This window comes from Lissotriton helveticus, chromosome 3_1, assembly GCF_964261635.1.
Source record: "Lissotriton helveticus chromosome 3_1, aLisHel1.1, whole genome shotgun sequence".
Classification (NCBI taxonomy): domain Eukaryota; kingdom Metazoa; phylum Chordata; class Amphibia; order Caudata; family Salamandridae; genus Lissotriton; species Lissotriton helveticus.
In genome coordinates, this window is record NC_136061.1 from 1,654,576,833 (window position 1) to 1,654,593,730 (window position 16,898).

Consider the following 16,898-nt stretch of genomic DNA (forward strand, 5'->3'; position numbering starts at 1 on the left):
CTCTGAAATCGGTGGACATTCATCTCCCGTGCCTCCTGGTCACTCCTGCGTGGCATAGACTCTGTACCCTCTGCTTGCAGGTACCTCTTATCTTGAATCCTCCTTTGCGTTCCACCAGACTTTCATCTTCGCCAGTGGCATCTTCACTGAAGTCCTCAATTGTTGTCTACGGCGGTTTCCAACTTCACTTTGCACCTGGCTTCCCTGGTGTAGGTATCCTGGTTCCGGGGGTATCCACGGGTGAGGTGACTTCGAATCGTCCATCTTCACGGGGCTTCTTCATGGTCCTCTGGGAAGGGTCCTTCTTCAAAACTGCAATCGCTACTTACCCATTGTCTTGTATTGTGTTCCCACTCTGCACACAGCCTCCCTGGGGTTCCTGGGTACTTATCTTGGGTGGTTCCTTGGGTCCTTGTATGTCTTCTGGGTCCAGTCTCGAATTATGTCGTGGTTCGCATTCCACTTTCTTAGTAAATGGTTTGTCTTTCCCTGGAGACCACTGTGACTTTGTGCTACTTATGTGTTCTATTACTAAAGTATTGTGTGTATTGTGATTATATCTCCGGGTAGGAGATATTGAAATGTGTTAGTGAGTGTTTATAATAAATGCAAATTTTTATAACTACACTGTGTTGTTCTTTTTCAGTTAACCTACACTATATGATTAGTGCTGGTAAAACCAGCTGCTTTACACTACTTATAATGGGGTGGAAGCAGTCATAAATAGTAGCTACATCAAAACCCCACAGTTTATCCACCTTTTATTCCAACAACAGCACCAAAAAAGGAAGAGTAGTCGTCTTACTTCGAAACACTCTACTCCACAAATTTATTAAAATCTAAGCGGGACCCTGAAGGTCAGCCAAGACGTGCCATCATGGCCAAATCAAAAAATGACTTTACAGCTAGGTCCAATCTCAATGTACAGATCCAAGGCAGAAGATAACAAGCATTGGCATAGCCAATAGGTCTCGCTTGTGGGACCTTATAAGTATTTAGTTACAAGGATATTGTGCTGCAAAACAAAATACTTATAAGGTCCCACAAGCGAGACCTATTGGCTATGCCAATGCTTGTTTTAATTTGCAAGAGTTTATCATATTTTATGTGGTTTGTGTTGTACAGTGTGCATGCGGCTTGTGCAGGGGCTCTTAGACTTCGGGCAGACCCTCATCATGGCATTTGCTGGTAATCTGTTGTTCACTGGGGTGAAGAAAGCTGAGTTCCATGCACGAGACCTTGTGTAGACCTTTATTAAGTCTGTTGAAGAGCGCAGCAGTACTTACTTCATGCTGCAAACACGAGGGCAGCAACTCAACGTTAGGGCAGATACGTACGCCTTGGCCGGACAGGTTTTTAGCAATGCATCTGAGGTGAAACAGCATGGAGGGGATGTGTGGTTGCGCGAAGAAATCAGGGGCCCAATTAGAAGTGTGTGTTGTAATTATGAAAGCGGGCGCGTGTTAAACATATAGCACAGCGCCCATGTACGTCAAAGCTATGTGCAGCAGCCTATGAAGCGACTGCTGTGGCTAGTCATTACGAGCTGCTCTCGAAGAAGGCTTTGGAACAGATGGTAATTTAAGTAAAAAAAAAAGACTTTGATGCAGCAGGGGGCGGGCAGCAGGGGGCGGAGAGCAGGGGGTCGGAGCGGGAAGAGCTGCTGGCGTGGGAGGGTGATTGATGGGCGGGGCAGCGCTGGGGAAGCCTGGGATGCCATTGATGTGGGGAGGGAGGAGAGCCTTGTGCAGGAGAAATGAACAGATGTCCGTGAGGTGTGGGAGGAATGCCTGATGCGCGTGCTTGTGTTTCACGTGAACTGAAAGAAAACGCCGGCTGAAAGCCCTTTGGTTTGACGAGGATTTTGCCGACTTGAATTCTCGTTCCTCAATGCGCTTGCGCGCATTTAAGGTCACGAGACCTAAAAATAACAGCTGCGCCCCAATAAAGTTATGTTCTCTGAATGCTCCCTTTCCAGATGCAGGAATCATGGCTTACTCAACTCGACTCTAATAATAATTCTTACATCCGGGGCAGAAGAAATACCATACTGGAACCTCAGAAGTTGATAGTAGGCACCATATCTGGAGTCCTCCGTCTTCCCGGCATGTCGACATATCACTTAGTGTATCCTCTGTTGCAAGTGGCCTACTTCTTGCCATGCGCCCTTGATCCGCTCCATTTCCTCAGATGTTCAAAGACTGTCCTCTCAATGTATACATGTAGTTGATTTGGCCTTGGACAGCAATCGCTCAGTCCTTTGGTCACTGGATGCTGCCTTGAAGGTGGCACATGAAAGTTTGAAGATATACCTACTGGTGCATTGTTCTTTACCTATCTTGCACTGTACAGAAATATAAGTGGGCGGGATGCTTCTCAATTGAATTATGTAATTTAAGAATTGGATACTAACTGTTATGTTATCCTATTTGCAAAGCGCAATGGTTACTGCAACAGAGTGTCCCCGTGCTATAAATTCCACACTACACCGGAGGAACAGAGTCCGCTCCTAATGAACGAGAGATATTAAAATTGTCTGAAAAACTACGTTTTTAACTTTTTCTGAAAGATAGTTTGGAACCGTTCGCTTCTTAGCGCAGCATGAAGAGAGTGACAGTTTTATGGCTTGATAGCCAAAGCAGCGACCTCTCATGCGTGCTCTGGTTATTCTGGTAACTGTAACCAGTGCGACACCTGCCGTCCTCTGATGACGAGCAGGATTGTAAGGTTTAATCCGGGGATTTAGGTAACAGGGGCCCCTTGAGTTCATTATCCTGTGCCAAAAGCAAAGCGATTTTAAAAGAGATTCTTTCCCTCATCAGGAGCCAATGAAGATGTCTCAGGGCAGAGCCTAGGGACATTAAGCAGCATTCTAGCCGCAGCATTCTGAATGGTTTGACGATTTCTCATGCGGACTTAGTAAGCCCCCACGAATATTACATTAAGTTATCCAGCTAGGTAACTAATAAAGCTTGTACCACTGTCTTTTTTTGGCCACGTCCAGGAGTAATCCCATGATTTTATGAAGCATCTTTAAGTTGCCAAGACAACTGCAAACAAACCTGTGGAGCAGTTGTTCAATGACAACTCGTTCAAATCCTTTCCACATCTCTGATCAGAGTTTGTTCTGCAGAGCTCCTCTTAATGGTATTCTCGTCTGCTTTCTCATTGCCTGAGGTGTCTCTTTTGTCCACAATCGGGTACAGTGTCCAGCATACATGTAGTGCATACGTCTTCTGAGAATGCCATCCGCCTCTTCTGGCAAACACTATTAGGCAAGGATTGTTCTCCGGAAGATTGGCCCTCCCTTCTTTTGGACAATGACAAAGTTGTGAGAGAATTAACATTAAAATGTCTATAGTATAAAATATTTCACTACTGCCACTGGATCCTGTTGGATTTGCAAAGAGTATCACTGTTAGCCCATTCTGACTGCTGAAGGTGTGAGCGAAGAGACTGTAGCCTATTATATGTGTTCCAGGAATGCCCGAAATTGCAACCGTGCTGGTCGCTGATATGGGATAGACGGCCACGAATTAGTGATGTCAGACTCTCGCTCTTGGCACATCTGACGATACTGCAGAGTTTCAATGATGTGGAGGAGTTGTCATTCTCAAAACATTGTTTGGTAGCCCCTTTACTTGCAGCAGCAAAAATATGTATCCTAAGGCCTTGGAATCAAGTGTCTTCACCCACACTAGACGAGTGGCTGTTAAAACTTCACCCTTTGAGATACATCCTACATGCCAAGAGAAAGCAGTCATTCTACACCATCTCACAGTCCACACTGTTGACACTGCAATGTCTAGATCTTACTTATGGGGATACGTCTGCTCGTCCTTTCACGGGTCACATTCCTCTTATTCCTCCCAGGCTCAGTGGACCATTCTCACGAAAGGAGCATGCGCACTGCTGCCCACTACATCCAACTCTCCATGACTTGCGTTTAACATATTATGCACTCTAGTATTCAGGACCACACATGCCATCGTCAGACACGGTTTCCATTACAGAAGTATGGGAACCCCAAGGGAAGCCCTGCCAGTGTGGGCATGTGTTTGCAAAGTGTCTGAAGATCTAAAAACATATTTTACACAGACCTACATACCGTGAACACTCAACAACCCTCCATCCTTAGGAGTTGGACAGTGATATCCCCATAACTGGAGAGGTGGTAATGTTCCTCTCTCAACTCACTGGTATGAACACCTCGACTGGATAATAATCTTTAACCTGATGCGTGCGGGCGGAATTCCGCCCGTACGCTGGGAATCTGTAAAGTGCATGTGTCATGACGAGCTGGGCTCGTCATGAGCGTGCGAGGAGGCTACCTCATGACGAGCCCAGCTCGTCATGAGCGTCGAAGGGGTTAACCTCCCACCACTCATCTACATCCACTAACCTATAGAAAAGAGGACCCAAGAGCCTTACCGTATGACTATTAATAGCATCTGCCAAACAATCTGAGGATCATGCACACGAGTGGGGCTCGGGTGGGAGTCCGTCTTTATAAAATAATCTCTTGTCTGAATCATTTAAGCGACGTAAATTGGGCAGCACCAGTAGTCACTTCATTACCCTGTAGCAAAAAAGTGCATTGAGGGCTTTTAGCTCATGCTGAGATCTAAGTGGTTTCTTGGAACCCTTGATGGGCTCTCTAATGGACTTTCACCAGTAGCTATTCTGATTGGAACGGGCAGTCCACTCTTGGTCTTTAGGGATTTTATGCTCTATTTCATTTTCATTTCTTTGTCCTTCTAGTTTTCCGCTGTCCAACAACCACTGTAAATTCTTTAGACTTAGTTTTTAGCTCACCTTCATTCTATGACCTGGGACTACATGTATTACATTTACGTAAGCTGCGTGCCAGTCATGACTGTGGATCTGTTGTTTAAATGAAAATTTTAAACCTCAAAAATAAAATTTGTAAAAACAGAAAACGTCAAGATGTGTGTCCGCATTATATCCACAGTGAAAGGTAGGTGTTGCAAATTATATCAGAAGTACACAGCATTGTTCCACTTTGTATCCTAAGTACAGTGTATGGGTTGCAAATTGTGAGACTCAAGTGTGTCAGTGTTGCAAATTATGTCCGATTGGTAGTGTGAAAAGTTGAGGATGTGTCTTGCACATTGTAAACGTTGTGTGGCGTGGGTTACGCAAATTGAAGGAGTGTGGTTGCACATCTAATATGCAGGGGGCATTTTTTTGGCATTATAAGGCCTGCCACTGTCAAGCGCATGCTGCTTCTCATTAATGTACAGAGCAGTAACCCACTGTGATACACCTACTGTGTTCATTGTTGGTTTAACATAATGTAAGCATGCTCGAGTTCTTGCACTTTGCACTAATTAAATCTGATGTTCTGTCTTCTGATTTATACCCGTAGCTTCTTAATCCAGGGACTCGTGCGTCCTATTTAGCTGCGTAATTTGATAATTAATAAATAGTGAAATGCATCATAGCAGGAAAGCTGTTGGGTTTGGATTGCCGCCGAGATTTTCTAGTCCCTCGTTGTCTTTTTTCCCCCCCTTTTAATTGTCTCTGCTATTCTTTCCTCCCCCAGGGCTCTTGTGCCTGCTGGAACACGGAGAAGAGTACACCTTTTCTCTTCCCTGCGCGTACGCCCGCTCAATCTTGACTGTTCCGTGGGTGGAGTTGGGAGGAAAAGTCAACGTGAATTGTGCGAAGACCGGTTATTCTGCAGCCATTACGTTTCACACCAAGCCTTTCTATGGAGGCAAGCTCCACAGGTAAGTGCCACCATGATCATTTTCTGGCGGAGTTTATGAATCAAGGAGTCCTGTATTAGGTAAAACTACAGGGGTGTCTCTAGGCTAATGGCGGCCCTGGGCAGGGAGCGTAGGTAGGGGGCCCCGGAGGAACACAGGCGCGAAGGACAGTGAAGAGGGGGGATTCAGGGTGTTTGGAAGTGAAACAGAGTCGGAGGCTGCCAAATCCCTGCCAGGGGCCGCCATGCAAATATGTATCCATCCTCAGAGGATTATTATATTAAGGATATAGGCGTGGCGACCCCTGGGGTTTGGCGGCCCTGTGCAGGTGCACAGCTTGCACATGCCTAAGGCCGCCCCTGAAAACTATTACGTAGATCGGATTATATTGCTATTAAGTTCAGTTTGTGACGAATATTAACTCAACAAGTGTATGAAATGCTTGTATGCAGGATCGCCATCTTTAAGCTTTTTACATTGTGGAGTTTTGTATGGAAACTAGATGTTTATTTAGGATAACCATTATTTCATGAAAGCAACTAGTTTGAGTACTTCCGTCAGTTGTCGAAGACGGAAGTGGGGACACGTGACAGCACAATTTGTAGATCGGTTTAATACGTGTGAAGCAGTCCAGTATGTTACTTGTTTCCTCCTCTGGTCTCAAGGTGGGCATTAACTGGTGTTTTGGGTGAATCAGGAGGATTTTGAGTCCGAGAAGGTGATACTTGAATATCCTTTAGAGGTCAGGGATAGAGGCAAAGGTTTTCTACTCATTTCATACACTGAACCCAAGTAGCAGGAAGGCTAACCCAGCTCATATGGAAAGCTACATAGAATTATCCCCTTAGCTATTGAGGCTTTTCCAGTGGCGGCTGGCATCTATGGGTAGGAGTGGGCACGCACACATTTATATATACATTTTTAAAATGTACCTGAACCGATCTCTGCTCCGGACCACTTTTGAACCGTGCCTCTTCTGAACCGGATACTGAAGTGCAGGCACCGGTCCTGGCGCTACTTTCATGCTGAGAGAGCAGCTCCCTGATTGGCCGGAGCAGCCTCAGTGGGCGCTCCCCAGCGCCCTGGAGGCCTGCACTTACTCTAACACAGCTGTCTTATGACTGCTGCTTAAGAGGTTTTAAAGTGTGCATGTCTGATTGGCCATTGCACGACAGCTGGCCAAAGGGACATGCACGCTTTGAAAAGTGCACAAATGTAGAGAAAACCAAATGTTCTATTCTTTTGTAATCCCAGAGTACTATTGACAAAAACTCCTATCGCCCACATCAGGAAATACCCCAAAATGCAATATGGAGACATCAAAATCTTTGCCTTACAAGTGAACCCAGTTTTAGTGATTTTGGTAGCTTTAGTATTTGGGCCAGGGTTTGTGTGCCACCCAAGAAAAACTTCTAAACCTAGACATTTCTCAACATTAGACCAGCGTGTTCTGATTTGCAACCATCCCTCAATGTCTTGTCATAAAGAATGCCCTGGAAAATGTAAACTTTGATTAAAATCATACATTTTCCTTACAATTCTTTGAGAGAAAATTCTGAAATCAAAGTGGATCCACGAAATTCTTACCACTTCTTCTATTAAAAAAAGAGCACCACACCCGTACAATAATGAAATGTTGGAATGTGGGAGCCTTGGACTAGTGTTTTTGTTTTTTAAAATATAAACTACATTTTATTGTTTTGGAACAAATGGCACGATATTACACTGCATATACGTAATGATGGTAAAACTCATACAAGAACATCACACACTTTGAATTTAATGATTTGTTATGCCTGATTAAGCTTGAGATTTTGCAGAACTGTCTGGTGTGGAATCATGGCAAGAGTTTTTCACCTTGGTTTGGGAGGAGAGAGGTGAAAGCAGAGAAGAAATACAATTTGTAAAATTTGCTAAAACATTTAGGAGAACATGTAGAGGAAATAGCTCTAGGTTCTGTTGTGTATGCCAAGTGTAGATATTTGCAACTATAATGCAAACTCGGCCCGAAGGTATTGGAGCGTTTTACCTGAGCACTAGTTACATTTCACAAGGACCTATTCATTTTTACGTCTGGCCTGAGCCAGCGTGCATGCCCATCTCTACGAGACATTTAGTAAGGGCTTTAAACTTTGGAACACACGCTCATGCGCGTGCTTTTGTTTTCTTCACCCGCTATTGGCCTTTGCATGCGTCTTTCCAAGAAAGACAGCACGCAAATGGCCAAAAGCGGGTGCATGTCCCGCCTTCTCTCTACCCTGGCCTAGGGTCCGTGGGAGCGAGCGCGGCTTTCTTCCCTGGTCATGGCTCATTAAGCACAGCGTGCACTTTCAGCTCCAAACACAGTCGCTTTTACTTTCGCGTACTGCGCTCGGTTTATTTATTTATTTACTATAGTGCCGTAATGCCTTTCTGCACAGAACACACCTCCCAGACATTGAACAGAGCGATGCTGTGGCTTGTTTCTAATATTCGGCCTCTTTCTGCTCTCCCATGTGCCCACTTCGAGATCCTCCTCTCCTTCCTCATTTTGCCAGCTCCCTCCTAGCAAATAGTTGTCCACCACGTCAACCACGTTCACCACCACGTCAACCACGTCCACCACCACCACGTCCACCACCATGTCCACATCCACCACCATGTCCACATCCACCACCATGTCCACATCCACCACCACGTCCACCACTACCACGTCCACCACCACCACGTCCACCACCACCACGTCCACCTTCATCACCATGGCCACCACCACGTACGCCACCACCACATACGCCACTACCACGTACACCACCACCATGTCCACCACCACCCCGCGTCCATCACCAGGTCCACTGCCACGTCCACCACCACGTCCTCCACCACCATGTCCTCCACCATGTCCTCCACCACCACGTCCTCCACCACCACGGCCACCACCTCATCCACCATCAGCACGTCCACCACCACGTCCACGACACCCACCACCACGTCCCCGACACCCACCACCACGTCCCCGACACCCACCACCACGTCCACCACTCCCACCACCACGTCCTCCACCACCACGTCCACCACCACCACGTCCACCGCCACGTCCACCACCTCCACCACAACCACGTCCTCCACCACCACGTCCACCACCACCCCGTCCACCACCACCCCGTCCACCACCACCCCGTCCACCACCACCCCGTCCACCACCACCCCGTCCACCACCACCACGTCCACCACCACCACGTCCACCACCACGTCCACCACCACCACGTCCACCACCACCACGTCCACCACCACCACGTCCACCACCACCACGTCCACGACCACCACCACTAATATTCGGCCTCTTTCTGCTCTCCTATGTGCCCACTTCGAGATCCTCCTCTCCTTCCTCATTTTGCCAGCTCCCTCCTAGCAAATAGTTGTCCACCACGTCAACCACGTCCACCACCACGTCAACCACGTCCACCACCACCACGTCCACCACCATGTCCACATCCACCACCATGTCCACATCCACCACCACGTCCACCACTACCACGTCCACCACTACCACGTCCACCACCACCACGTCCACCACGTCCACCACCACCACGTCCACCTTCATCACCATGTCCACCACCACGTACGCCACCACCACGTACGCCACCACCACATACGCCACTACCACGTACACCACCACCATGTCCACCACCACCCCGCGTCCATCACCAGGTCCACTGCCTTGTCCACCACCATGTCCTCCACCACCATGTCCTCCACCACCACGTCCACCACCACCACGGCCACCACCACATCCACCATCAGCACGTCCACCACCACGTCCACGACACCCACCACCACGTCCCCGACACCCACCACCACGTCCCCGACACCCACCACCACGTCCCCGACACCCACCACCACGTCCCCGACACCCACCACCACGTCCCCGACACCCACCACCACGTCCCCGACACCCACCACCACGTCCCCGACACCCACCACCACGTCCCCGACACCCACCACCACGTCCCCGACACCCACCACCACGTCCCCGACACCCACCACCACGTCCCCGACACCCACCACCACGTCCACCACTCCCACCACCACGTCCACCACTCCCACCACCACGTCCTCCACCACCACGTCCTCCACCACCACGTCCTCCACCACCACGTCCTCCACCACCACGTCCTCCACCACCACGTCCTCCACCACCACGTCCTCCACCACCACGTCCTCCACCACCACGTCCACCACCACCACGTCCACCACCACCACGTCCACCACCACCACCACAACCACCTCCACCACAACCACGTCCTCCACCACCACGTCCTCCACCACCACGTCCTCCACCACCACGTCCTCCACCACCACGTCCTCCACCACCACGTCCACCACGTCCACCACGTCCACCACCACCCCGTCCACCACCACCCCGTCCACCACCACCCCGTCCACCACCACCCCGTCCACCACCTCCACGTCCTCCACCACCACGTCCTCCACCACCACGTCCTCCACCACCACGTCCTCCACCACCACGTCCACCACCACCACGTCCACCACCACCACGTCCACCACCACCACGTCCACCACATCCACCACCACCACCACGTCCACGTCCACCACCACCACCACGTCCACCACCACCACCACGTCCATCACCACCACGTCCACCACCACCACATCCACCACCACCACGTCCACCACCACGTCCACCACCACCACGTCCACCACATCCACCACCACCCCGTCCACCACATCCACCACCACGTCCACCACCACCCCGTCCACCACCACCCCGTCCACCACCACCCCGTCCACCACCACCCCGTCCACCACCACCCCGTCCACCACCACTCCGTCCACCACCACGTCCACCACCACAACCACCACAATCACATCCACCACCACCACGTCCACCACCCCGTCCACATCCACCACCACCACCCCTTCCACGTCCACCACCACCACCCCATCCACATCCACCACCACGTCCACATCCACCAACTGCACTCTCCACATCCACCACCACCACGTCCACATCCACCAAGTCCACCACCACCAAGTCCACCACCACCACGTCCACCACGTCCACCACCACCACGTCCACCACCACCACCACCATGTCCACCACTACACCACGTCCCCCCCACCTCCAGTGGCGAATTCTGTTTCATTTCTTGTACAATCCCGAAACAAGTTGGAATATTAACACTCTGCAATTTAGGGCATATTATAAGTGTCAATTTTCCAAAAATACCGTAATAAAGCTTCATAGACAAGACTGCAAAGAAAAAAAAGAGCAAGAACGGGGATAGCAAAAAAGCTGCATGGTAAGTACCTACCATGGTTTGTAACTTCATTGTGTCACTTGATCATGGCCGCCTCTTAATATGAAGCTCTAAAAGTGTAAATAAATTACAGTAAAGGGATCTCTTTTTGTGAACGAATGTAATTTCTTCGTGTAAGGAACACACAATTATATCTCATTCATACTTTGTACCTACCTATCCTCATACTGCCTTTGATTACATTTGCCAAGTACTAGCAAGTTCAGTAGTGCAAGATCTGTTTTGGTTTCAGAAAGAATCTACTCCATTTTTCTGAAATCAACATATAGCATCATGCTCTACTATTCTGGTTAACCATAATCTCTCAGCAGTATTCTATTATTTGTATGCTCTGAGTGAACAATTTCAGTAGGCGTTTCAGGTAATAATTCTGTGCCCATTTTGGGTAACCATACACAGGTATCCAGATCTTCTTTCTGACTGAAATGTTGCGGAGGTAAATCTTCTTTCTTGGAGATTACTATTATTTATGGAGATAGTATCCATTTCCTAACATTAGAAACAAATATTTTTTTGTACACATGGCTGTAGCATTTCCTCTTACTTGTATTTGCCCAACACAAGCTTGATGTCGCATTTTGTGTTGCTGTGGTGCTAACGATTCCAAAATAAGCAGAACTGCATTAAAAGCACTTTGAAAGCCAGACACCAAGGGCCATATTACATAGGGTGCCCCGGGGGCTCAACAGGCGTTTGCGCCCGCTTTGCGTGCCCACAGTGCACATTGGTATTATAGGAGGGGGCACAGACGCTTGTGCGTCCCCTTCTATGATACGATATTGCTGGCACACTTGAAGCGCCAGCGCTATCAACAGAGGGCGTTCCTTCATTTACATAGGGGCGTGCCCTATGCAAATGAGAGAATTCCTTTGAGTCTGCGCCCGCTCCATATTAGACGTGGGCGCAGAGTCAAAGAAGCCCTCAGAAGGCGCATTGACAGTGCGCCATTTAAAAGGTGGCGCACTATCAGCACGCCCCCTGAGAGCAGCCCTCTGCAGGGGGGAAAGGGAGTCCCATGGACCCCCCTGACATCCTCTTGCACGCGGGTGCATTCGCTGACTGCACCCGCCTGCAAGGGGATCATTAATCCGCATCCGCCTGCACTGTGAAAACACAGAACGGCTGCTCCGTGTTTTCACACGAATGCGCTGCCTCCAAGGCAGCGCAAGTTTACGGCTGCCCCCAGGGCTGCGCATTCACCATAATGGTGGCACGTTGGCATTGTTTGCGCCCAGCGCACCTTTTCAAAGGTGCGCTGGGCGCAAACAATGCCAATACGTAATACAGCCCCAGTATGTCAACCTTTTTTTCACACTGAAGGAGTTTCATGTTGCCGAGCATTTATCAGTAAAAAGAACAAAGAGGCCTGGCGCAGCCTAGAGAAAGATGATACAGTACAAAATTATATTTAGTGGTACAAAAGGGGGTGGCGATGGACGGAGCATCTGAACCAATCAAACACTCACACCCAGTCAACAGATCTGGGTTCAATCCATCACCGTTCTTTAGCCCACTCTGCCACCCCAGTTCAGACATGGCCATATGCAAATCAGTCTGACCCTGTGCCTCATGGGAACAGTCCAGCCCGAACTGCCAAGCCATGCCTTTCCTGGACCGGAAACAAGCTTCCGAGGACCAGTTTCTGGCATTTCAGCCGTCTTCAGCCCGGCTTGCTTGAATCCAGTGGCAAAGTGAGCAAGGGACTCACGTCTGAGCATACCCTGCCAACTTATGGCGAACAAAGTGGTACAAAAGGGGGTGGCGATGGACGGAGCATTTGACCCAATCAAACACTGAGTGTTTGATTGGTTCAGATGCTCCATCCATCATACCCTACCATGAGTTGGCAGGGTATGTTCAGACGTGAGTCCCTTGCTCACTTTGCCACTGGCTTCAAGCAAGCCGTGCTGAAGACGGCTGAAATGCCAGAAACCGGTCCTTGGAAGCTTGTTTCCAGGGAAGGCGTGGCCTGGGAGTTTGGGTTGCTCTGTTCCCATGAGGCACAGGGTCAGACTGATTTGACTGGGTGTGAGCGTTTGATTGGTTCAGATGCTCCGTCCATCACCACCCCCTTTGTACCACTTTGTTCGCCATAAGTTGGCAGGGTATGCTCAGACGTGAGTCCCTTGCTCACTTTGCCACTGGATTCAAGCAAGCCGGGCTGAAGACAGCTAAAATGCCAGAAACCGGTCCTCGGAAGCTTGTTTCCGGTCCAGGGAAGGTGTGGCTTGTCAGTTCGGACTGGACTGTTCCCATGAGGCACAGGGTCAGACTGATTTGCATATGGCCATGTCTGAACTGGGGTGGCAGAGTGGGCTAAAGAACGGTGATGGATTAACCCCAGATCTGTTGACTGGGTGTGCGTGTTGGATTGGTTCAGATGCTCCGTCCATCACCACCCCCTTTTGTACCAAAATTATATGAAGACTGTTTTTTATACCGATAGCGTCGTTGTTTATTCCCGAATTATTTTTTCTGATTTATAGTATGATAATTAGTTCATGAAATGTTACTTTATCCATAAATGTTTGAGATGGCCCCAGCTAACGGCTATTACAGTTTTGGTGTCTTGTGCTGCTGCAGCGTACACTTCACACAGCTTCTCTATAGACCAATGTGATGTAGCGTTGTGATTGCTACTGTGAGTAACATATTAGTGTACAGTTTTAGAAAGATTCACATCAGTGGAACAGTCCTGCAAGGTTTGGCATTTATTGTATTTGTATTGTGCACACTACAGAACAATTGCTTGTAGGCACTGAGCAATTAAATAGTTACATGTTATGGCCTGACCCGGACTGTACAGTGCCATAACTGGGCGGTCATTACATTTCCTGTTATCTAGCCGTTTTTAGATCTTATCCAAAAAAGGTATGCTTAGAATTTCTGCTATGAGATCTCTCATTTGAACTCCACACAATGGGATGAATCTAGAACAGCAACTCGTCTCTCAACCTTGTATTTCTTCATAACTTTAGTAGTCTATTTTCACACATTTAATTACCTTTTCTTGCTGTTTCTACTAACGGCTTGGCAGGGTTATTTTAAGTTTTCGATGATTGCACACCTAACTAATTAAGTAACACCTAAAGCAGTCTATTGGTAAAGTGGTATATACACTGCAATTTCTTTAGTGATATAAACTCAACATCACAGCCTTTATCTTGGTCTGATAACTTTGCTGTGCCACCTCTGTATCTTCCTAGGTAGGCAGGGACATTGACGACTCAAACTACCTTCCACCTTCCTTGGAGAAACAGAAAAACATCAAACTTTCTTTTGGAAGGTGTTTTGAACGTAGCCATAGCGATTAGCGTGTTAATGAAACCACCTCCATGTTAACTCAACAATACTACATCATTGTGAACCTAAGAACACCTCTGTGTGGACTTTCATAATAACTGCTTATCTGATTTATAAATAAAGCTGTCACGTGTTTATGTTGTCTTTTTGTGAAAGATCTGAAATTGTGGTTTGATGCCCTGGAAGGTTTTATTAGTGATAGGGCAGGTTTTATGATTCTTTAGTCCAGAACATTAGTAGTTCTCACATACATCCATTTTTATCTAAAACTCTGGAGAAGTACCAGAGAATTTCAGGACAGTGCAGTGATGTTGGCAAAGCAAATTACTTGAGGGTGTTGGAACACTCACTCTAATCACACTTTTGAGGAACGGTTATAATAAATTAGTCACTGTACTGGTGTAAAAGAACCCTAAAAGGTAGAAGAGAAATGATGTTAAAATATGCAAATCTTTAGATATTATTTTTAAAAGTTTGACTAAATGGAGCACCAGTGGTTGAGTTAAAAGTAAGTCACATAACACCATTCTGCTAGTACATGTTTTGGACATAATCTACTTGATTCCCCAACATCTCTGAGCCAATCACTTCATTTTTATGGTCTACCTTGACCGCTCAACTGTTGCCAGCCAATTATTGGAGAACCACCAAGAGAGGAGCTTTGTTTCCGCCCACATGTTGGGAGCCAGTAGTATATGTTTGATTGGGCAAAAGTGCTTACCCTCTTCAAAACTATGACAATTTAGTTTATTTATCCAGCTGCCTAAGCTGAAACTTTCAGAGGCACGCATGTGACATATTAAAGATTCTTGGCTAACTAGACAATTTATGATGTGTTCTCTGGGGGCAGCACAGATTAGAGGATAACAGTTATTAGCCTACATGGATATTTCGGGCTGGTTTGACAATTAAATTGTCACCTGACCTTTTAACCTACACCAATATTCTACAGTTCTTTGCTTCCACACAAATACATACCCATTGCCATGCTACCTACTTGTAATGCTTCACATTACCATACAACATGCCTTAAAAAACAGACCTATTGGCATTGCCATTGCTTGTGTGCAATCTGGGTAATCGTACTGTTTAACAACAATGTTAATAAGAATGAATCTACCACTCTAGTCTACATCCCTGTCTCTAAGACCCCTTGTTAAAAAGCTAACTTTCCCAGTAATCCCCCCCTCCCCCCCCATGACTTACATACATCCTTTGCAGAAACCACTGTCCTAGCGCCTAGTTCTGTTAACCCGCAGGTGCATCCTGCCTTTTTGCTCCCCGAGAAGCATTCTCCCTAAAATTAACCATCAACTTTTGTGCCTAGTCCTAGTTTTCACCATGATCCCAAATATAAGCTTTCTATGTATTACAGCCCGGGTCTGTGGAGGACAAGTGCAAAGTGACGTTCACTAGTGTACTAGAATATGCTACAGTGATACTCTGGCTAAAAGCAACTTAAGTTGCACATAAATAGTCAGTATTATGATGATGATGATGATATCATCCCTCCACTCCTTTTTCAGGCACCACTGTAATGAAACAGTTGAAACTGAGTATTTCCCAGCCAAAAGGCCTCCACTCTCATGAAAGAAGTATGTGAAAGACCATATATGATGCAAATATTTTTTTAATAAAGCTGAATGTCTAGCAGTAAGTTAAACCGTTTTTATACATCCTCTTCTTGAAACTAAACTTAAATACCTGAACCTACTATTTTCTGTTCTACAACTGTTACGCTGTTGTGTGAACAGATGTAAATGTTTCCTCTCAGAAAAGCAGTTTACACTTCAACTGTAAGCATGAATTTTAAAATATGACAATCAATGCAATGTGACCCTGTGCAGTTGTTTAAAATATGCTACGAGACATGGCAATGACTTGGTCCAGAATGTTGATCATTAGTGCATATTTGTTGTCAAGATGCTTGTTGCCCCTACAATGCCCAAGAAACTCTGTTAAAAGGTAGATACGTTTTACTGTGTTTTTAAGGTATGAGCCTGCGAGCGCATGCGCTCGCTTGCAATACTATTGTGTTCAGTAAAGGACTTGCATCCCGCCCATTGCTTACCATTTGTTGGCTCCAGTTTCAGTCATCTTTGCTGCCTCCTAAATGGTCAGCGCAGTGTAAATGTCGGTTCGGTTCTGTTAGCCTCGGTGGAGCAGGGACCAAGCACAGATTATTCAAACTTAAATCAGTGCCTGTGTGCTGCTCGCGACGTGATGGAGGTACTATTTCTCCTATCCTCCGCCCTCACCACTCTCCCCTCTCCCTCTCGCCAAAGAGCAAAGCACCGCTGGGGAGAAATGTGGTGTCATCGATAAGGTGCAACCATGGTGCTGGGAACCAGGTTCAATTATCTGCATCGGTTCAAAATCCTGTGATTGTGGACAAATCCCTTCATATCCTAAGACTTCATGACAGTACATTTGGGACGAGTTTGCGCTATTTAAAACTGCACATGAATATTGATTTTATTGTGATGCAGAAACTCTGCTGATGAAATAATGGAACAGCTATAAACTTACTTTGGCTGTCCTCATA

The 16,898-nt window shown here is 47.3% G+C and overlaps 1 protein-coding gene across 2 annotated transcripts in view; it reads left to right on the plus strand.

Moving 5' to 3' along the window:
• OSBPL11 (oxysterol binding protein like 11) overlaps positions 1-16,898 on the plus strand; it is a 294,199-nt gene that overhangs the window by 245,384 nt on the left and 31,917 nt on the right. For both annotated transcript variants that reach the window (XM_078682428.1, XM_078682429.1), the window contains exon 10: positions 5,567-5,753. In XM_078682428.1, the coding sequence (XP_078538554.1) occupies positions 5,567-5,753 (187 nt within the window). The remainder of the gene's footprint in view (positions 1-5,566; positions 5,754-16,898) is intronic.